The sequence below is a fragment of the Papio anubis genome, chromosome 1, assembly GCF_008728515.1.
Source record: "Papio anubis isolate 15944 chromosome 1, Panubis1.0, whole genome shotgun sequence".
Classification (NCBI taxonomy): Eukaryota; Metazoa; Chordata; class Mammalia; order Primates; family Cercopithecidae; genus Papio; species Papio anubis.
This window is the reverse complement of record NC_044976.1, coordinates 198,941,330-198,964,118: the sequence shown is the minus strand read 5'-3', so window position 1 is coordinate 198,964,118 and position 22,789 is coordinate 198,941,330. Positions and strand designations below refer to the sequence as shown.

Sequence of the window (22,789 nt, the reverse complement as noted above, 5' to 3'; positions counted from 1 at the left end):
AGGTCAAACAGCTAGATGGCAGAGCTTAAAAGGAGGATTTAAGATAATGAACGCCTAACCTAGGAGGGCTGGTTCTGAGGTTGAGTTGGTCAGGGTTCCAACCCAATCCTGACCACTCAACCTGGGAACGGCCCTCCTCGGTTAGGCCTTCATCATCCTAAATCCTCCCTTTAACCCTCATCTTATCCTCATTTTTCAGAGAGGAAAAATGCTCACATCCAACCAGTCATCATGTCCTAATTCTTAAAAATTTCTCCAGTCCTTTTCTCTGCCCTTTATCCCTCTGTCCCCAACCTACTTCACCCTAAGTTTGCTTCTCACCTAGGGCTCTAGAACACCGCTCTCATGGCGACTCCTTTCTCTCTGTAGCCGGAGTGGATCATTTAAAAATGCAAATCTGGCCGGGCACGGTGGCTCACGCCTGTAATCCCAGCACTTTGGGAGGCTGAGAAGGCAGATCACCTGAGGTCGGGAGTTCAAGACCAGCCTGACCAACATGGAGAAACCCTGTCTCTACTAAAAATACAAAATTAGCCAGGCGTGGTGGCGCATGCCTGTAATCCCAGCTACTCGGGAGGCTGAGGCAGGAGAATCACTTGAACCTGGGAGGCGGAGGTTGCAGTGAGTTGAGATCATGCCATTGCACTGGGCAACAAGAGTGAAACTCTATCTCAAAAAGAAAAAGCAAATCTGACTGTATCATTTCCCAGTGTAAAGCCTTTTTAGGCCGACCTTGCCAAAAAATCCTTCTGTTCTATAATCTAGAGCCTTCGTTTCATTTCTCAGTTCTCCTTCCTGTGCACCCATGAGATCTCTGCCCCTGCTCCATCCTGCCAGGCTTTCTGCTCCCTTCCCTGACTCCCAGGTGAGGCCTGTGCTGCTTCCTCTGCTTGGGACATGGGAAGATACCAAGGACAGGCTTTGTCGCAGAATGTGGTTCTGCATTGTGTAAACTGGGAGACCTTGCATAGGCTCCCTCTCTCTGTGTTCGAGATTCCTCTCTGAAAAACGAGGATAAGATGAGGGTGAAAGGGAGGATAAGATGTTGAATGCCAGATCCTTCAGATAATGGCGAGGGCTCTGAAGTGCTGCCTTTGAGTCCTTGAATGACAGTGGGGATTGCTGTACCTGCCTGATACCACCAGATGGGTGCCGTGTTCGGCAGTGGCAGGTGGTAGGCACGGTGTACAGCCTCCTCCAACCACCCCCAACCTTTGTCCTTCTATCCAGCCCTGTTGTCCAGCAATCTGCATTTCAGATTGTCCTTCCCCATTCTTTTGAAGGATATTTGTTTCCATCTTTGCCGCCATTCAGTAGAATGAGGTAACAGAAAGATACTTGAAGGTATCTCTCAAGAAATAGATAATGGGAGAAGTTGCTGGGGCCACATCAGGCAAAGGTAGGGGCAAGCAAGAGACTTAACTATGGAGAAAAGGTGTGGGAGAATTTCAGAATTGCAGTATGCTCAGTTGTGTCCAGGGCTTATGGTGGAATCTGAAATGATGTTTATGGAGCAAGTCTAAAGTATGCATTAATATCAGAAGACAGTGATATGTAGTCAGATCTTGGTTAACAAGAATGCACTTAACTAAAAGCTGAAAAATATCTTGTTTTACTTTTCTTATTCAAGTTGGACAAAGAAGCAAATGTCAACAAAACAAGCTGATAATTTTTAAATGATTATTAAAAAGTAAAAGTGTGGAGGGATATCCTGAAATTAATTTGGATTCAGTTAAATTACTTTCTCTTTGTAATCAGCATCATTACTATGTGAGAACAAGACTCAGAATCATAATCAGGGGGCACTTCATTCATGTCATGTAGATTCTTAGTGTAGAATCATAACTGATTTAGAAAACTAGAGGAGGAGGGAAGAAGTGGACCTTTATATAGCAGGTCATGCACACTGTGCTTTCGGAGTTACTCTCTGAGGCGAAAGAATAGAAATTGGCTACTGATGAAGGACAAAAAGAATTTTCTGCTGAATCCCGAATTTGCCAGGATGACTCCTGGAGCTGCCAGTTCATCGAGGCTTGAGGTATTCGGAACCTCAAGTTAGACACTCTCCCTGTCCTTTGGGCCTTCAGGCCCCCTTGGGCACTGTTGTAAGAAGCATGGTGCTTTGAAACAAGGCCCTGGGCTTTATGTCAAAATGAAGTGGCCCTTGCCCAGCGTCCTATTATTCAGTTAGATTGTGATTATGGGTTTTTAAGCCAGGCATATGGACTTTATGAGCTGCCAGAGCTCACATTTCTGCTTAGGTTATTGAAGAATTTTGATCTGATAGATGTTATTGCTCTATTGCCAAAGTTCAATTTATTTGTTTGTTCATTCAACAGATAGTGATTGAGATTTTCCTATGTGCCTGTCAATGTAGGCAGTCGGTGACAAACCAGGCCAAAATCTTTTCTGTCCTAATGGGGAGAGAAACTAAATAAACAGATGAAACATTTAGAATGCTGAAAGGTAGGAGCTTCGAGAACACAAATGGAGAGGGAGTGAGGTGGGCAGTGTAGGGTGTCTGTATTTTAAGTGAGGCTGTCAGAGCAGGCCTTTTTGGGGAGGGGACTTTAGAATCAAGACCTTAAGGAGAGGCAAGAGCAATTGTTCGAAATGTTCCCCACTTAAAAAGACCTATGTTTTTCCTAGAACTCTGTCGACTAAATGTCCAGTTGGCACTGAGTTTGTTCTGGACTCTTTATTAAGGTTATATAAAAATAATACTTTTGGCTAGGTGCAGTGGCTCATGCCCGCAATCCCAGCACTTTGCAAGTCTGAGATGGGAGGACTGCTTGAGGCCAGGAGTTTGATACCAGCCTGGGCAACATAGTGAGATCCCCGTCACTATCTTTTAAAAAAATTCATTTCTCTTATTATGAATGCAGTTATCTGTGATATGTGTTGTTACTAATTGGGTTTTCTTTTCTGTTTTTTATTTTTTTATTTTTTGAGACAGAGTCTTGCTCTGTCATCCAGGCTGGAGTGTAGCAGCACGATCTTGGCTCACTTCAACCTCCACCTCCCAGGTTCAAGCGATTCTCCTGCCTCAGCCTCCCAAGTAGCTAGGACTACAGATGCGCACCACCACACCTGGCTAATTTTTTGTATTTTTTTTTTAGTAGAGACAGGGTTTCACCATGTTGGCAAGGGTAATCTTGAACTCCTGACCTGAAGTGACCCACCCACCTCAGCCTCCCAAAGTGCTGGGATTACAGGCGTGAGCCACTGTGCCAAGCCAATATTTCTCTTCTGATAAGACTGTATCTTGTTTGCCTTTTTTTTAGGTGCATGAACAATTCTGTTCTTATTTATTTTCATATCATGTTGATATTTCCCAAAGCAATAATACAATATTAAGAAGCAATATATCACGTTTTATTGACATTTGCTTCTTTGTAATGATCCGTGAAACTGTTTTCCAAAAGTTATCTAGAATGGGTTGTTTGTTTGCTTAAGGCCTACAGCGTCTTGTATTCCCAGGCAGTTTCCCATCGAAGTACTAATGAGGTCCCACCCTGCGCAGCTTCTGAGGTCAGACAAGATTGGGTGCGTTCGGAGTGTATGGCCGTAGACAAGAGGGTTTTGAGATACTAGATGTAATCAAGGGCTTTAACAAGACAGCTTGATCTTCAAGTTACAGTACAGTTAGATGCTGAGGAGTATAGCATGTATAGCATGAATGGAGGAAAAATATGATCTGAGATGAACACCAAAATCAAGAGACAGGGAGGGAGGGGCTGGCCAGAACGGGTTCCGTAGTTGGCTCCCAGTTTTTCTTGGTGAGGAAGAGTTGATCAGACTAAGAAGTCATCTTCTCTGGTTCAGATATGATCACTCACTTCCTTAGTCAACCTGCTTGTTCTCACCTGGAACCATTTGGTTCTTCCCTTGAGTCAGGGGTCGAGGAGCAAAAGGGAGGAAACTGCTAGAGACTGAGATCAACGCATACTCTGAAAACAGCTTATTTGGCAAGGAAGCCTCCTGGGCTCAGCACCCCAGCAACAGCCCCTTTGCTGAAGCACCCTGAGCATTGAGAGTGCTTGTGTTTTCTAGCTGCGGTTGGATTTCTCACGATATCCAGTGTTATCTCCATGTCTGCCCCTTTCTTCCTGGGGAAGATCATCGATGTCATCTATACCAACCCCACTGTGGACTACAGCGACAACCTGACCCGCCTCTGCCTTGGGCTCAGTGGTGTGTTTCTGTGTGGTGCTGCCGCCAATGCCATTCGTGTCTACCTCATGCAAACTTCAGGTAACAGTCTCTCCTCTCAGGGATGTGAGTCATCCTGAAGAAGATGTAGAGTCCTGTGGGTTTGTTCGGGCTCGAATCTCATGTGCTCCAGGCTCCATTCTCTTCCTGTCTTGCTGGCATCCTGTTAAGTGGGGATAGAGCCCAATGACTGCCCAGATGTTGGAGGTACAGATTATTTTAGATCAAGCACTGTTCTCAACTCTTCTTTTCCAGTTGAAGTTGAGCTGTAAGGGCAATCATGTCGGTCTTATGGCAGGTTTGGAAATATGCCCCTCAGGCTGGGCACGGTGGCTCATGCCTGTAATCCCAGCACTTTGGGAGGCCGAGGCAGGTGGATCATGAGGTCAGGAGTTTGAGACCCAGCTAGCCAACATGGTGAAACCCCGTCTCTACTAAACATACAAAAATTAGCCAGGTGTGGTGGCGTGTGCCTATAATCTCAGCTACTTCAGGAGACTGAGGCAGGAGACTCACTTGAACCCAGGAGGCTGAGGTTGCAGTGAGCCCAGATCACACCACTGCTGGGGGTCCTCCAGCCTGGGGGACAGAGCGAGACTCCATCTCAAAAAAAAAAGAAAAAGAAAAAAAGAAAATGAGACCCCTGGCCATGAAGCTGGACTTCTGAGGCTTCCTGAAGGCTTCAGAAACCCATTTACATGCCCCATGCTTGTGTTTCTCCTTGAGTAGCATCTGGGATGATAACTTTGTTAGTATTTCTGTGAAGAGATCTCCTTGGTACAGGCAGGTCACTGCCACAATAGTGAGAGAGCCCGGGACACCAACTGGAAGTCGGTTGCTCTCCATTTAACTCTGTGGATGATTAACCGTTTTTGCCATTTAAAGGTTCAATACAGGAAAAGGTTTCCAGGGAGGAACAAAATGAGCTTTTGGAAGTTAATGTAATAAAACTTCTTTGTAAATAATACCTTAAAAAACTCTCGGCCACGTGTGATGGTTCACGCCTGTAATCCTAGCACTTTGGGAGGCTGAGGCAGGAGGATTGCTTGAGCCCATGAGTTTGAGACCAGCCTGAGCCACGTAGCAAGACTCCGTCTGTACTAAAAATAAGTTAGCTGGGTGTAGTGGCAGACATCTGTAGTTTCAGCTACCCAGGAGGCTGAGGTGGGAGGATGGCTTGAGCCACAAGGTTGAGGCTATAGTGGACTATGATCGTGCCACTGCATTCAAGCCTGGGTGATAGAGCAAGACCCAGTCTCTTAAAAAAAAAAAAAAGTAGAAATAAAAAAAGCCTCTGTGTCGTGTTATATTTATTTTATTCCTGTATCCTCTCACTAGCCCCCACAGTCTGTAGTTAATAAGAGAAAAGTAGTGTTGGTAGTGCATGACAGTTAACGTGCCTGGTTTGGGAAAGGCTCTTTCTCCCCGTGGGATACAGTGCAGCAGACACGCCCAGAGGCTGCATTGCTCAGAAGGGTTACAACTTCAGGCCAAGCCGCTGCACAGTAGGTGGCTGCCCCATAATGGTAATGGATGTCTTTACCCCTGGTGAGTCTGTTCGTGTTTGCTTTTGCAGGTCAGCGCATTGTGAATAGGCTGAGAACTTCGTTATTCTCCTCCATCCTGAGGCAGGAGGTTGCTTTCTTTGACAAGACTCGCACAGGAGAATTGATTAACCGCCTCTCATCAGACACTGAACTCCTGGGGCGCTCAGTGACTGAAAACCTCTCAGATGGGCTCAGGGCCGGGGCCCAGGCTTCTGTAGGCATCAGCATGATGGTATGTTGGCCTGGTTCCCCTTGGTACCTTCCTGCCAGGGCTTGGCTTGCACCAGGCCTCTCAAGTGTGAGATGAGCTCAAGGTGAGCAATTCGCATCATTCTGTAAGTGCCTAGAGCCAAAAGTGCTGTTGCAGAGGCTGCTGGAACATGGGGATTGCCTCTACCTGCATGGCCTCTTGTACCTTCATTTCTCCAGAATGAGTGATTATCTGGAAAATGGACTCTTGTGTTACTGCTGGGTATTCTGAGATGTGTGAACCCAGGGTATTAAGACAGAAAAGAGCATCAGGTAGAAGGAGCACTGGGTACTACCCTGTGGGTGGCACCAGGCAGTGACTAAATTCCATTCCTCTGTGTGTATAAGTCGAACTGTGCTCTTTTAAGGGGAGAGCTCTTCACTCCCACAGCCTTTTTTCCTTTCCTTAACTGGGTGGCTTGTGCCTGTCCTGTCTGCTTGCCTTACCTCTTCAACCAGTATTTCTATTTAGCCCAATGCTGCAGGTCAGTAGAGAGGCAATGCAAGCCACATGTGTGATTTTAATGTTTCAGTAGCCACATTTAAAAAAAGCAAAAAGAAGCCAATCAGATTAATTTAATTTTTTTAATTTAATTTTGTTTTTGGAGACAGAGTGTTACTCTGTTACCCAGGCTGGAGTACAGTGGCAAGATCATAGCTCACTGCAGTCTTAAACTTCTGGACTCAAGTGATTGTCCTACCTCAGTCTGCCAAGTATCTGGGACTACTGGCACACACCACCAAGCTTGGCTAATTTAAAATATATATATATATATTTTTTGTAGAGGCAGGGTCTCTTTGTGTTGCCCAGGCTGGTCTCCAACTCTTGGCCTCAAGTGATCCTCCTGCCTCGGCCTCCCAAAGTGCTGGGATTACAGGCTTGAGCCACCATATCTGGCTGAGATTAATTTTAATGTTTTGTTTAAGCCAGTATAAACAAATTATTGTCATCTCAACATGTAATTAATATCAAAATTATTAATGAGGTATTTTATATTATTTCTTTCATATTATAGTTGACGCTTGAACAGTGCAGGGGTTGGGACACTGAACCCCACACAGTCAAAAATCAAAGTGTAACTTTTGACTCCCCAAAAACTTAACTACTAATAGCCTACTGTTGACCAGAAACCTTACTGATAACATACAGTCAATTACCATGTATTTGGTATGTTATATGTATTATATACTATGTTCTTATAACAGAGTAAGCTAGATAAAAGGAAGTGTTATTAAGAAAATCATAAGGAAGGTAAAATATACTTATTATTTATTAAGTGGAAGTGAATCATCATAAAAGTTCTTTTTTTTTTTTTTGAGACAGAGTCGCGCGCTGTCGTCCAGGCTGGAGTGCAATGGCGGGATCTTGGCTCACTGCAAACTCCGCCTCCCAGATTCAAGTGATTCTCCTGCCTCAGCCTCCTGAGTAGCTGGGATTATAGGCGCCTGCCACCACGCCTCGCTAATTTTTTTGTATTTTTAGTAGAGATGGGGTTTCACTATGTTGGCCAGGCTGGTCTTGAACTCCTGACCTTGTGATCTGCCCGCCTCGGCCTCCCAAAGTGCTGGGATTACAGGCGTAAACCACCGCGCCCGGCCCATCATAAAAGTGTTTATTCTCATTGTCTTCACACTAAGTAGACTGAGAAGAGGAAGAAAAGTTGTTCTTGCTGTCTCAGGATGGCAGAGATGAAAGAAAATCTATGTTTAAGTTGACCCATGCAGTTCAAACCTATGTTGTTCAAAGGTCAACTGCATTTCCAAATCTGGTGTGTATTCTCTACTTATGGAGCATCTTAATTCGGATGCTAAATTTTCATTGAAAGTACTTGATCTGTATTTAGATTTTATAAAATGTACAATTGAAAAAGTAGTTTGACATACTCAGTTTTTCCAGACATACTTAATAGTTTGCCAATAACTGAATGGAGTATAGGCTTTTAAATTTTAATTAAACCTAAATACAGTTAAAACTTCAGTGTCTCAGTCATACCTGCCACATTTCAAGTTTCCAGTGGCCATGTAAGGCTGTCGTTTTGGGCAGTGCAGTTCTAGACCTGTGGAAAAAGAACTGTAAATAATCCTTTCTCGCAAGTGGAAAAGCTTGGATTTTGTCCTTTGTGTCCCATGAAGCACTCAGTTCAAAGAGGAAGGGTGTGTTGCCTATTAGATCTGACTTACGGAATGAAAAACAGCTTTGAAAACTCATGATTTTCGGCCGGGCGCGGTGGCTCAAGCCTGTAATCCCAGCACTTTGGGAGGCCGAGACGGGCGGATCACGAGGTCAGGAGATCGAGACCATCCTGGCTAACACGGTGAAACCCCGTCTCTACTAAAAAATATAAAAAACTAGCCGGGCGAGGTGGCGGGCGCCTGTAGTCCCAGCTACTCGGGAGGCTGAGGCAGGAGAATGGCGGGAACCCGGGAGGCGGAGCTTGCAGTGAGCTGAGATCCGGCCACAGCACTCCAGCCTGGGCGACAGAGCAAGACTCCGTCTCCAAAAAAAAAAAAAAAAAAAAAAAAAGAAAACTCATGATTTTCCAGAGAGAAGCAAACCTCTGGAAGAGGACCCTTCCTGCACTAACATGCCATTTTCCAAATATGAATAGTTTGGGGAATCAGGAAGAGTTCAAGCTGGGAAAAAATCACTTGGGGTACTTTTTGTAACAAGGAAAGGGAATTCAGTGTAGGATCAGATGAGCAATTCAAAGGGGTCTGTTTGGGCTGCCATAATAATACCACAGATTGGGTGACTGAAACAAAAGAAATGTATTTCTCACAGTTCTGGAGGTTGGAAGTCCAGGGTCAAGGTACTAGCAAAATAGCTTCATTCTGAGGCTTCTTCTCTTGGCTTGTAGGCAGCTGCCATCTTGCCATGTGCTCACATAGTGGAGAGAGAGTGTGCTCTAGAGTGTCTCTTATAAGGACACTAATCCTGTTGGATTGTGGCCCCACACTTAGGACCTCATTTAACCTTAGTTACTTTCTTAGAGGCCCCATCTCCAAATACAGCCATGCTGGGGGTTAAGGCTTCAACACATGAATTTCAGGGGGAAACATTCAGTCTATAAAAGGGCCTCAGGAAGTGGCTTCACCTAGGATCCGATCTTTGGCTCTAGAGGATCAGAAATGTGACTTTGTTTCTCCTGCACAAACTCATGGACCTGACATAGGGGACGTCCAATTATGAGAACCTGATACTGTGTATGCCATACTGCCAATTTATTAATTTACATAGTGGGCCTTCCTACTATTAAGTTGTGTTTCTGCTATTCCAATTTTGTGTGTGTGTGTGTGAGACAGGGTCTCACTCACTACAGCCTAGGCTATAGTGCAGTGGTGTCATCTTGGCTCACTGCACCCTCCGCCTCCTGAGCTCTAGCGATCCTCCCACGTCAGCCTCCCAAGTAGCTGGAACTACAGGCGTGCACCACCATGCCTGGCTAATTTTTGTATTTTTTTCTATAGAGACAGTGTCTCACCATGTTGTCCAGCCCACTGGTTTTGAACTCCTGGGCTCAAGCAATCCACTCACCTCAGCCTCCCGAAATGCTAGGATTACAGTCGTGAGCCCCCATACCTAGCCCATTTCTGCTATTCAAAACACTTCATTATGGTGCCAGGGCCCTGTATCAGAAGGTTTTTTGGATTTGTTTTGTTTTGTTTTGTTTTGTTTTGTTTGAGACGGAGTCTTGGTCTGTCTGTCTGGATCTCAGCTCACTGCAAGCTCCGCCTCCTGGGTTCAGGCCATTCTCCTGCCTCAGCCTCCCGAGTAGCTGGGACTACAGGCGCCCGCCACCTCGCCCGGCTAGTTTTTTATATTTTTTAGTAGAGATGCGGTTTCACCGTGTTAGCCAGGGTGCTCTCGATCTCCTGACCTCGTAATCCGCTTGTCTCGGCCTCCCAAAGTGCTGGGATTACAGGCTTGAGCCGCCGCGCCTGGCCAGAAGGTTTTTCATTAAGTATGGAACCACAGTGAAGGAAGGGGGTGGTTCTGGGACAGTTCTAGGAGAATCTTGATGGACTGTGCCTGCCCCACACAGAGGACACCTGTCCGGTTGGTTCATTTGACATCAGTTGTGTTCAGGCCCCAGAAGTGTTAGACCTGTCCTGTTGGTCTCATGTCCTGATAGTGACCATCAGAGATATGATTATGCTCCCCAAGGCTCACCCCAGGTGTCCTGATGGACTTGTCTTCTCAGGGTGGGACATTTGTGTACACATCTGCTTGCTCCTCTGTGAAGGTGCCAACCTCCTTTCTGCCTCAGGGCCTTTATGCAATGGCTCTTCCCTGTTGGTGGAGAGGTCTTCCAAGGTCATGTTACATCTGAAGTGATACTTTCTCTCTCTTATACTTGTCTATTATCTAAGTCTTATCTCTTCTTTCTTGCATGAAAACTCTGTGAGGGTTGGTTATCTCCCAGGTGCCTGGAATAGTGCTTGCACTCAGTAACATAGGCACTCAGTAACAACTTGTTGAATGAGTAAATGAATGAGTGAATGATTGGTTGATCCATCTACTTACATTTCAGTTTGCAGCTTTTCGTTAGTATTATTTAGCCTTGTACTGATTATAGTATTTTCTGTGCAAATGAGATATGGTAGATTTTAGTAATTTGTCAAAGAGATGCTAGTACTATTGAAAGTACAGTCACCAAATTGCAAGGTTGACAGGGAAACCCTCTGTTACTTACTTCTAGAAGTTAGGTTATTCTTTCAGCAATTCCAGTTGCTAGAAGCTTCTCGGTATGTTGAGCCCAGATCCATCCTGCAGACTTCAGTCCACTGAACCATGAAAGCAGCTTTAATTCTTCTTCGACTTGTTGGTTGTGTCCTCCAAGTCCTCTGTTGACTGTTTGTCATACAATGTGTGGTTTTTGTTTTTGTTTTTGTTTTGAGACAGAGTTTTGCTCTTGTTATCCAGGCTGGAGTGCAGTGACTCAGTCTTGGCTCACTGCAACCTCTGCCTCCCGGGTTCAAGCGATTCTCCTGCCTCAGCCTGCCGAGTACCTGGGATTACAGGCGTGCACCCCAACACCCGGCTAATTTTTGTATTTTTAGTAGAGACAGGGTTTCACCATGTTGGTCAGACTGGTCTCGAACTCCTAACCTCAGGTGATCCGCCTGCCTTGGCCTCCCAAAGTACTGAGATTACAGGCGTGAGCCACCACACCCTACCCAGTGTGAGGTTTTTTTGGTGACTTCACCGTCTTGGTCATTTTGATGGGACGTATTGCTCTGGTTGTTCAGTGCCTGCAGGTGGTTCGGACCTGAATACACAACTCCTGGTATGGTCTGGAGTGTGGAGCAGAACGGGCCTCTGCCACACTCATCCTGTCTCTTCCCACTCTGTTGTTAAACAGCATGGTCTGATTTAGTATTGGCCTGAGGATTCTTTCTTCAGCAATTGCTTTCACCTTTCTTCTGTGTGGCATGCTGAATATTTATGGGGTTTTGTGAAGAATAAAGATGTCTGAAAAATTCCACCCAAACAGGATGGAACAACTTGGGGACAGTACCTTCAAGCCTGCTGTTAAACACACTCACACACACACAGACACACCCCTACACACACTCCCCTATCGTAGGTAATGAGAATGTCTTGCCACCCTATGTAACAAACACCTCTCAATTTTTTTTGTTTTTGACAGTTTTTTATCTCACCTAATCTGGCCACCTTTGTTTTGAGCGTGGTGCCTCCAGTGTCAATCATTGCTGTAATTTATGGACGATATCTACGGAAACTGACCAAAGTCACCCAGGATTCCCTGGCACAAGCCACTCAGGTAAAAGCCCCTTGTCATCCGCGTGGTTTCCAGCAGAATGGGGTCACAGCCAGGATCCTAGACGTCAGATCCTAAGGGATGTGCTTAGGTTTTTCAATAAAGTGCCTTCCTTTCCTTTCATTAGAAATTACCCCAAGATCCCAGAAACTTAAACTACTCTGTTTTCTAGACTAGGTTTCTACCCATATCTCAAAGTAGATCCAACTCAACTAAACATTTTGTGGAGTCCTCACTTCTTACTATCACTATTTCTTTTCTTTCTTTCTTTCTTTCTTTCTTTTTTTTTTTTTTTTGAGACAGGGTACATGAGAAAAGTCTTTTTCATGCACTCTAGGCTAGAGTGCAGTGGTATAATCACAGCTAAGTGAAGCTTTAACCTCCCAGGCTCGAGTGATCCTCCCACCTCAGCCTCCTCAGTAGCTGGGACTATAGCCACATGCCACCATGCCCACTAATTTTTAAAATTTTTTGTAGAGACAGGGTCTTACTGTGTTGCCCAGGCTGGTTTCAAATTCCTGGGCTCAAGCGATTCTCCCACCTCAGCCTCCTGGAGTGCTGGGATTAGAGGCGTGAACCACCATACCTAGCCACTATCACTATTTGTTATGGGACAAAACAGTTAATCAGGTTTTGAAAATAGTTACTAGATAACACTGTGTTTCATGGCTTTGCAAAGCTGTGCAACATTATCTTTTCAAAAATTAAAAATGGCCCGGTGCAGTGGCTCGTGCCTATAATCCCAGCACCTTGGGAGGCCAAGTCGGGTGGATCGCTTGAGGTCAGGAGTTTGAGACCAGCCCGACCAACATGGAGAAACCTTGTTTCTACTAAAAATACAAAAATTAGCTGGGCGCGCTGGTTCCTGCCTATAATCCCAGCTACTTGGGAGACTGAGACAAGGAGAATTTTGAACCTGGGAGGCAGAGGTTGCAGTGAGCCAAGATTGTGCCATTGCACTCCAGCCTGGGTGACAAGAGTGAAACTCCGTTCCAAAAAAAAAAAGAAAAATTAAAAATAACCATTATACTTTCATGGTACAAAAACCATGCATGGGGCTGGGTGCAGTGGCTCACGCCTATAATCCCAGTACTTCGGGAGGCCAAGGCAGGTAGATCACAAGGTCAGGAGATCGAGAACATCCTGGCTAACATGGTGAAACCCCGTCTCTACTAAAAATACAAAAAATTAGCCGGGTGTGGTGGCGGGCGCCTGTAGTCCCAGCTACTCCGGACGCTGAGGCAAGAGAATGGTGTGAGCCCAGGAGGCGGAGCTTGCAGTGAGCCGAGATTGAGCCACTGCACTCCAGCCTGGGTGACAGGGCGAGACTCCATCTCAAAAATCCACACAAAAAACCATGCATGTTTATTGTTGAAAATTTTGAAAATAGAGAGAAAACAAAAATATGCATAATCCTGTCTTTTAGAATTAACATTTTGGAGTCTGTGTTTTTCTCTGCATAAAAATGTATTTCTGCGTCTACATATGCTCCTATTTTTCTGTCTATATATATGATATGTTTAGGTATAGTTTTTTCCCCCCGAAACTAGGATTGCTTTGTGTACTCTGCTGTCACTCTTTTTTGACTTAGTCATGTATCAAGAGTGGTTTTCCATTGATAGTGTCTTTTAGGGAGTTCTCACTTCTTACTATCACTATTTCTTTTCTTTTCTTTTTAATAAGTAAATAAATGAAATGAGAACCACATTTTATTTTTGCTTCTAGAAGCTCTTGAAATATGACCCTTCTCCTCCTGAAATGTATTTATTATTCTCCCAGCTAGCTGAGGAACGTATTGGAAATGTAAGAACTGTTCGAGCCTTTGGGAAAGAAATGACTGAAAGAGACAAATATGCCAGCAAAGTGGACTATGTGATGCAGTTAGCAAGGAAAGAGGCATTCGCTCGGGCTGGCTTCTTTGGAGCAGTAAGTAGATCATTTTGGAAAAAGTGAAAGTGGCAGATGTTAGAATGGTGAGAGTTTTATTCTGTGGTGTTCAGCATAAGTAGAAAATGATTTTAATTTTTAAAATTTTAGTCTTAATTTCAAGGCTGAGAATGACTTTCTTTAAAATATTTTTGTGAAAAAGGAAGAAACAAGTAAATGTCCTTAGAGAAAAGTCAGTGCATGGTGCAATCGGGCACTGATTATTTGTGCGGTGCAGGCCAGTGGCATCAGCTTTGCCTGGGCCCTGGTCAGCCTCGCCGAGACTCAGCTCCATCGCAGATCTGCTGGGTAGGAAACTGGGGCCAGCAATCTGTTTAACAGGCCTTCTGGGTCATTCTCATGCCAGCAAAGTCTGAGGATTAACCAAAATCACCTCAATGTGTTTCAAGAAAGAAGTATAAAAAAATCAATCACAATGCGCTTAAATAGGACATGGAAATAGAAAATCACCATGAAGGCAAATTCAAGATACGTGTAAACTGAAAAGAACTTCAGAGACAATTCCATCATTGCTATGATTAACAGATAAGGAGCAGCAGCCCGGAGAAGGCTGCCCCTATGCCTAAGACAACCACACATGCAACCAAGGTAAAAGCAGGCCACAGATACAGGAGGCCAGCTCCTCAGGCTTGTGTCCTTGCCCAGAACATCTCATTGTATTATATAAACCCACGTAGTAGATATTTATTTGTTTCCTCTAGTTAGGGAAGGAACCTTTGGTATTACTTTTATCCTTTGCAAACTGAGTAGATGGGGTAAAATCAGGATCTGATTGGAGACTTAGCTTATAGGTTTTCATGGTGATTAGATTGTTTTCTTCATTATTGCAATATTACAAAACCATTTTTAATTTGAAACTCAGGTAAAATTAATATTTTGGAAAAATCTTGCTGTGACAGTTGAATGAAAAAGGTACATTACAGGCTGTGTTCACGCTTTTTGCATTCTGGGTCCTTGATTCCCACCTGACTTCTGTGTTTTGTTCCTTCGACAGACTGGGCTCTCCGGAAACCTGATTGTGCTTTCTGTCCTGTACAAAGGAGGGCTGCTGATGGGCAGTGCCCACATGACCGTGGGTGAACTCTCTTCCTTCCTAATGTATGCTTTCTGGGTTGGAATAAGCATTGGAGGTAAAGAATTTAAATAGGCTTGGGGTGTTACAAATTAAAAATCAGAGCATCATTTCTGAAATAGAAACTGAACTTTCACATTACTTCAATTAACTTCGACTGAAAAAGCATTTCCTAGAACATTACTATTCCAGGTGGGCTTTTAAAGAAGTGAAATGAATGTGACCCCCCGCAGCAGACGAGCAAACACCTCCTTGGTTGGGGCATTTGGGGATCTTTGCAGGCCTCTTGTAGCTCAGCATCGCTCTGGAGTGGTATTTCCCAGCCTGTGTCTTCAGACCGTTTGTTCACTTGCTCACAGGTGCAGGCAGGAGGAGGGTGGCGCTGAGCAAGTGTGGACACAGAAACCCATAGTCCTGTGTTAGTGATGGTTTCGTGATTAGCAAATCAGTGGAGAATGAAATTCCTTTTGTACAAAGTCAACCATATTCAAAACTAATGAGCAATCAAAAAATATTTATAAATGATCAAGTGCATGAAACAGAGTTGCTTGCTTTTATTAAGACTGTCAGAGTTCAGCTTTTATTTTTCATTCCCGGATGAAGGAAAGCAGGAATGCATCCCCAGTCAACTTGGGACAAATGATTTCCTAGGTTTTGTTTCCCTTCTTGTCTTTGAAACTCAAGATGGAAAGGTCGGGTAAGTAGCTTAAGGTCTGATTAGTGGAATATTATCAGGTATCCTATGGTGTTGCTTCAACCAGAGGGTTTTATTTTCAGGGTTTTTTGTCTAATTGTTGAAGGTAGAGGCATTTCCGTAGACATCTGCAGGCAAGTGAAGATTTTTTTCTGGAATGATATTTTCAGAGACCCCTGAAAAAAGCATTTTAGTTCTGCTGGCTGGTCTTAAATAAAAACTGATTAAGATGTTTTGGGGTGCTGGATGGTTTGGGAAGTGAGAAGGTAGACTGGTTCAGGAGGACCCACAGACAGTATGCAGCTCTTCCCTCTCCATTTCTTGGATTAAGCCTGCTGGGCTGGAGGTTTCACACCCTGTTATGGTCATGTTCTCTTAGGTCTTCTGTCCTCCTTCAGGTGGACTACCTACCTCACTTCCCTTCTCCCTGGCCTTTCTGTTCACATTCCAGATTTCCTCCCGTGCCTCTCCTCATCTTAATGTTTTCTGCCACATCTGACATAATCTTTCTCAGGCCCTCTTCTTCCCTCCTCTGTACCACTTGGCATGATAGAAGTTATTTCTGTTTGTGGTTGTTCTATTGCCCTCTCTATTCACAAGGGGCAAGTTCACAACTGTGTCTTGCACAGAATGGGTTGGAAAACACAGTTTTAATCCATTGCTATAGTCGGTTACCACCACTGGTTATAGGAGGTGCTGCTAAGGCTTTGTCTGCGTGCAGAGATTGGGTAATTTGGCTTTCTTAACCACAGGCCAGCCCACAACTCTGGTCAACTGTCTTGTTCAGGATCTGCCATCTGATGCGAGGAGGGATGAAAGAAGATATGGGTAGGTCAGTGTGCACCTGTTGCCACCAGTTCTTCCACATTTGTAACATAGATGCCTAAGGTGGTAGGAATTTAATCCAGCAACTTGAATTAGCAGGTGAGAATTCTACCACTGAACCACCAATGCCCAACAACTTAAATTGGATTTTAAGTGCTTGTTTGTTTGTTTATTTAGAGACAGAGTCTCGCTCTGTCACCCAGGCCGGAGTGCAGTGGCATGATCTCGGCTCACTGCAACCTCTGCCTCCTGGATTCAAGCAATTGTCCTGCCTCAGCCTTCTGAGTAGCTGGGACTACAGGCACATGCCGCCACACCTGGCTAATTTTTTGGATTTTTTAGTAGAGACGGGGTTTCACCGTGTTGCCCAGGCTGGTCTCGAACTCCTGAACTCCGGCAATCCGCCCGCCTCAGACTCCCAAAGTACTGGGATTACAGGTGTGAGCCACCGCACCCAGCCGTGCTTTTATGTTTTTAAAGTAATTTTATACTTTTATAGAATCACTATCCAAAGTGATTCTATAATAAATCTACAAAGCAAGAAATTCTATTTTATTTATTAAATAAGAATTTTTATTTTGATTTCGGCTTAGAAGGGCATACTAGGGGTAAAAACCCCAGTGATTCTGAGTACATTCTCTTCTAAAATGAAGTCAGAAGTACTGTATGAAGAAAAGCAAAACCTAACCATTTTCTTTTTTTTTGGGGGCGGAGTCTGCGGCTCTCGCGCCAGGCTGGAGTGCAGTGGCCCGGATCTCAGCTCACTGCAAGCTCCGCCTCAGTTCCACGCTGCATTCTCTCCTGCCTCAGCCTCCCGAGTAGCTGGGGCTGAGGCGCCAGCCACACCTCGCCCGGCTAGTTTTGTATTTTTTAGTAGAGGCGGGGGTTTCCTGCCGTGTTAGCCAGGATGGTCTCGATCTCCTGACCTCGTGATCCGCCCGTCTCGGCCTCCCAAAGTGCTGGGATTACAGGCTTGAGCCACCGCGCCCGGCCACCATTTTCAAGTTTACAATTCAGTGGTGTTTAGTACATTCACAATGCTGTGCAACCACTACCTCCATCTAGCTCTCAAACAGTTTCATCACTGAAAAGAAAACCAATACTCATTAAGCAATCTATCTACATTACTTCCTCCTGCCAGCTCCTGGCAACCACAGTTTGCTTTCTGTCTTTATGTATTTACTTATTGTAGATAGTTCATATAAAAGGAATCATACAATATATGTCCTTTTGTGCCTGGCTTCTTACACTTAGCATAATATTTTCAAAGTTCATCTACATTGTAGCACGTATCAGTACGTCATTCCTTTTTTTTTTTTTTTTTTTTTTTTCCTGAGACAGGGGCTTGCTCTGTCACCCAGGCTGGAGTGCAGTCGTGCAGCCTTGACCTCCTGGGCTTAAGCAGTCCTCTCACCTCAGCCCCCTGAGTAGCTGGGACTTACAGGCATGTGCCACCATGCCTGGCTAGCTTTTGTATTTTTTGTAGAGACAGAGTTTCACCATGTTTCCCAGGCTGGTCTTGAACTTCTGGGCTCAAGCAGTCTGCCCGCCTCTGCCTCCCAGAGTGTTGGGATGACAGGCATGAGCCACCACTACTGGGCTAGTGGGTGGTTCCTTTTTATGGTTGAATATTACATTGTAAAGAGAGATCACATTTTGTTTATCCAGGGCCATTGTGCTTTTGTTCTTCAGAGTCAAAGCTCTTTACTATGTTAAACTACTTTTTACTGTTTCCCTTTACTTCTTTTTTGTTTTGTTTTGTTTTGTTTTAGAGACAGGATCTCACTCTGTCTCCAGGCAGGAGTGCAATGGCACAATTCTAGCCCACTGCAGCCTCGACCTCCTGGGCTCAAGTGATCCTTCTGCCTCAGCCTCCTGAGTAGCTAGGACTGCAGGCATACACAACCATACTCAGCTAATTACTATTTTTTTTTTTGTAGAGACAGGGTCTCGCTATGTTGTATTGCCCAGGCTGGTCTCAAACTCCTGGGCTCAAGTGATCCTCCTGCCTTGGCCTCTCGAGGTGCTGGGATTATAGGTGTGTACCACCATGCCCAGCCTTAATTTTTTTCTTCTTCCTTTCTTCCCTCCCTCCCTTCTTTTTAAAAATTAATACCATTTTCAAAGTAGTTTTACGTTCAAAGCAAAATTGTGTAGAGAAAGGGGTGCATACCCATGCCCCCATACACGCACAGCCTCCCTATTAACATCCCCCGCAGAGTGGTACATTTGATACAATTAATGAATCTACAGCCGGGGGGCAGTGACTCACTTCTGTAATCCCAGCACTTTGCGAGGCTGAGGCAGGCAGATCACTTGAGGCCAGGAGTTCGAGACCAGCCTGGCCAACATGGCAAAACCCTGTCTCTACTAAAAATACAAAAATTAGCTGGGTGTGGTGGTGCATGCCTGTAATCCCAGCTACGTGGGAGGCTGAGGCAGGAGAATTGCTGGAACCTGGGAGGCGGAGGTTGCAGTGAGCTGAGATTGCGCCACTGCACTCCAGCCTGGGTGACAGAGTGAGACCCTGTCTCAAAAGAAGAAAAAAAGCCTACATTGACACAGCATTACACCCAAAGTCCACAGTTTACATTAGGGTTCACTCTTGGTGGTGTACATTCTATGGGTTTGGACAAATGCAAAATGACATGTATCCAACATTACTGTACCATACAAAGTATTTTCACTGCCCCAAAGATCCTCTGAGCTCTGCTTATTCATCACCCTTCTGAAACCCCTGACAACCACTGATGGTTTTTACTGTTTCCATGGTTATGCCTTTTCTAGAATGTCATATAGTTTTAATCATACAGTATGTAGCATTTGGTTGGCTCTTTTCATAGAAATATGCATTTAAGATTTCTCCATGTCTTTTTATGGCTTGATAGCTCATTTATTTTTAGCACTGAATAATAGTCCATTGTGTGGATGTACAACAGTTTATTCGTTCACCTACTAAAGGACACTTGGCTGCTTCTAAGTTTTGGCAATGATGAATAAAGCTGCTATAAACATCCATGTGTAGGTTTTTGTGTAGATAGAAGTTTTCAGCTCATTTAGGCAAATACCAAGGAGTACAACTGCTTGATTGGATGGTAAGAATGTGTTCAGCTTAGCACAGTGGCAGTATCATAGGCACTGAGGTTTATCCGAGGCATGATTACTGCTAATTGAAAACTTTTCCCAATACCCTGCTGTGATGACTTGCAACGTAGTCAGCATTGGCAAGGTGTTTTTGTTTTTGTTTTTGTTTTTTAAAAAAAAAGGGAATCTCATTCTGTTGCCCAGGCTGGAGTGCAGTGGCACCATCTCGGCTCACTCCACCTCCCAGGTTCAAGGAATTCTTGTGCCTCAGCCTCCCAGATAGCTAGGATTACAGGCGTCCGCCACCATGCCTGGCTTTTTTTTTTTTTTTTTTTTTTGAGATGGAGTCTCGCTCTGTCACCCCATCTGGAGTGTAATGGCGCAGTCTCGGCCACTGCAACCTCCACCTCCCAGGTTCTAGCGATTCTCCAGCCTCAGCCTCCCGAGTAGCTGGGACTACAGTTGTGTGCCACCACGTCCAGCTATTTTTTTTTTTTTTTTTTTTTTTTTTTTAGTAGAGAAGGGGTTTCACCATGTTGGCCAGGCTGGTTTCGAACTCTGACCTCAAGTGATCCGCCTACCTTGGCCTCCCAAAGTGCTGGGATTACAGGTGTGAGCCACCGCACCCGACCAGCATTGGCAATTTTTGACATCTCTATGGAGACTGAATGAATTTCTTACAAAAAAATTTTTAGTTTTGTAAGAAACTCCCAAACTGCCTTGCAAAGTGTGTGTCCCATTTGCATCCCCACCAGCAAGAAATGAGAGTTCTTGTTGCTCCACGTCCACCCCAGCATTTGATGGCATCGATGTTCTAGCTTTTAGCCATTCTGATAGATGCATGATATTTCATTGTTGTTTTAGTTTGCATTTCCCTGGTGACATATGATGTTGAGCATCTGTTCATATGCTTATTTGTTCTCTGTATATCTTCTCTGGTGAGTTGTCTGTTCAGGACTTTTGACCATTTTAAAATAAGTCTTCATGTTTCCGTATTGTTGTGTTTTAAGAGTTCTTTGTAAATTTTGGGTAGCAGTCCTTTATTGGATAGGTCTTTTACAGATATTTTCTCCCAGTTTGTGGCTGGTCCTCTTCTTTTCGCATTGTCTTTTGCAAAGCATACATTTTTAATTTTAATGAAGTCCACCTTCTTTCTTTCATGGATTGTACCTTTGGTATTGTATCTAAAAAGTCATCACCAAATTCAAAGTCATCTACACTTGCTCCTGTGTTGCCTTCTAGGAGTTTATTGTTTTGTGTTTTACATTAGGTCTGTAATTCACTCTAAATTAGTTTTTGGGAAAGGTGTAAGGTCTGTGTCTAGATTCCTCATTTGCATGTGGATGTTCAGTTGTTCTAGAACCATTTGTTAAAAAGACAATACATATATTGCCATTGCATCTCCATTGTATTGCCTTTACTTCTTTGTCAAAAATCAGTTGACTATTTGTGAGGTCCTATTTTTGCCAAATGCATTTTTAATTTAGCCTAAACATTTTAGTCCATTGTATCTTGCATAAATATTCATACCATAGAATATTCGAATTTTTTTTTTTTTTTTTTCAGTATCCTCACTGAGGGAAAATGTTACAAATATATGTCCTCACATTTGATGTAGACCATTGCATTTGGGTTTTAATTGTTAAATAACAGTTCAGGCCGGGCACGGTGACTCACACCTATAATCCCAGCACTTTGGGAGGCTGAGGCGGGTGCATCAATTGAGGTCGGGAGTTCGAGACCAGCCTGGCCAACATGGTGAAACCCTGTCTCTACTAAAAATACAAAGATTAGCCAGGCATGGTGGGGGATGCCTGTAATCCCAGCAACTCAGGAGGCAGAGGTTGCAGTGAGTAGAGATTACACCATAGCAGAGCAAGACTCCCTCTCAAAAAAAAAAAAAATCATGGTTTAGAAGCTGACTTTAAAGTGATACAAGCTGGGAGGCCAGGAAGGAGGCACATTTATGAAATCCCAGAGGCCAAGGCAGGAGTGTTGCTGGAGCCCAGGAGTTGAAGACCAGCCTGTGCAACACAGTGAGGCCCTGTCTCCACAAAAAAAATAAAACTAAAGGGTGCTGGCGAGTAGCATTGAAACTCAAGCCTGTAATCCCAGCACTTTGGGAGCCAGGCAGGTGGATCACCCAAGGTCAGGAGATCCCGAGACCAGCCTGGCTAATCACGGTGAAACCCCGTCTCTACTAAAAATGCAAAAACTAAGCCGGGTGAGGTGTGAGCCATAGTCCCAGCTACTCGGGAGGCTGAGGCAGGAGAATGGCGTAGACCCGGGAGGCGGAGCTTGCAGTGAGCTGAGATGCGGCCACTGCACTCCAGCCTGGGCGACAGAGCGAGACTCCGTCTCAAAAAAAAAAAAAGAGATTGCTGGAATGTTTAACATTAACCAAATTTATTTCAGTGTTTGCTACTGTGAAAGTCTTTTTTTTTTTTTTTTTTGAGACAGAGTCTCACTCTGTTGCCCTGAGTGGTGCCAGAGTGCCAGGGTGCAGTAATACCTCATTGCAGCCTTAACCTCTTGGACTCAAGCGATCCTCCCGCCTCAGCGTCCCAAGTAATTAGGAATATAGGCACATGCTACCAGGCCTGGCCTTAAAATTATTTTTTGTAGAAACAGGGTTCTCTCTGTGTTGCCCAGGGTGGTGTTGAACTCCTGGGCTCTAGCAATCATCCCACCTTGGCCTCCCAAAGTGTTGAGATTACAGCCAGGAACCGCTTTGCCTGGCCTCATTTTTATTTTATTTATTTATTTATTTATTTTACATAACATAACATTGTATTAGGTATTATAAGTAATCTAGAGATTACTTGAAGTATATGGGAGAATGTGAGTAGCTTATCAAAGTTGTATTTATTGATCTCCTGAAGGTGAGGTATTATTTTGTGGATTTGTCTTTAAAATCAACATTGAAGTATTTTGTATTTTTTTAAATTATGAGAGAGCATTACAGTTAAATTGCTATGCTTTTAACTAGGTAGACTTCCTCTGCAGCATTATGATTTTAATCCAGTGGTTGATGAGTATGACTATATATGTTTTTCAATCCCTGATCAAACATTAAATCCTTATTAGAAATCAGTGAAATGTGGCTGGGCGCAGTAGCTCACGCCTATAATCCCACACTTTGGGAGGCTGAGAGGGGTGGATCACCTAAGGTCAGGAGTTTGAGAGCAGCCTGGCCAACATGGCGAAACCCCATCTCTACTAAAAATAAAAAAATTAGCCAGGCCTGGTGGTGTGCGCCTGTAATCCCAGCTACTCGGGAGGCTGAGGCAGGAAAATCACTTGAACCGGGGAGATAGAGATTGCAGTGAGCCAAGATCGTGCCACTGCACTCCAGCCTGGGTGACAGAGTGAGACT

At 44.3% G+C, this 22,789-nt stretch overlaps 1 protein-coding gene and 1 pseudogene across 3 annotated transcripts in view; both read left to right on the top strand.

The window, feature by feature from the left end:
• Window positions 1-22,789, top strand: part of ABCB10 (ATP binding cassette subfamily B member 10) — a 43,526-nt gene that overhangs the window by 5,428 nt on the left and 15,309 nt on the right. For all 3 annotated transcript variants that reach the window (XM_021931223.2, XM_003893790.5, XM_021931225.2), the window contains exons 2-6: window positions 4,054-4,254; window positions 5,789-5,991; window positions 11,660-11,794; window positions 13,571-13,717; window positions 14,733-14,868. In XM_021931223.2, the coding sequence (XP_021786915.2) occupies window positions 4,054-4,254; window positions 5,789-5,991; window positions 11,660-11,794; window positions 13,571-13,717; window positions 14,733-14,868 (822 nt within the window). The remainder of the gene's footprint in view (window positions 1-4,053; window positions 4,255-5,788; window positions 5,992-11,659; window positions 11,795-13,570; window positions 13,718-14,732; window positions 14,869-22,789) is intronic.
• Window positions 19,439-19,591, top strand: LOC116271896 (annotated as a pseudogene).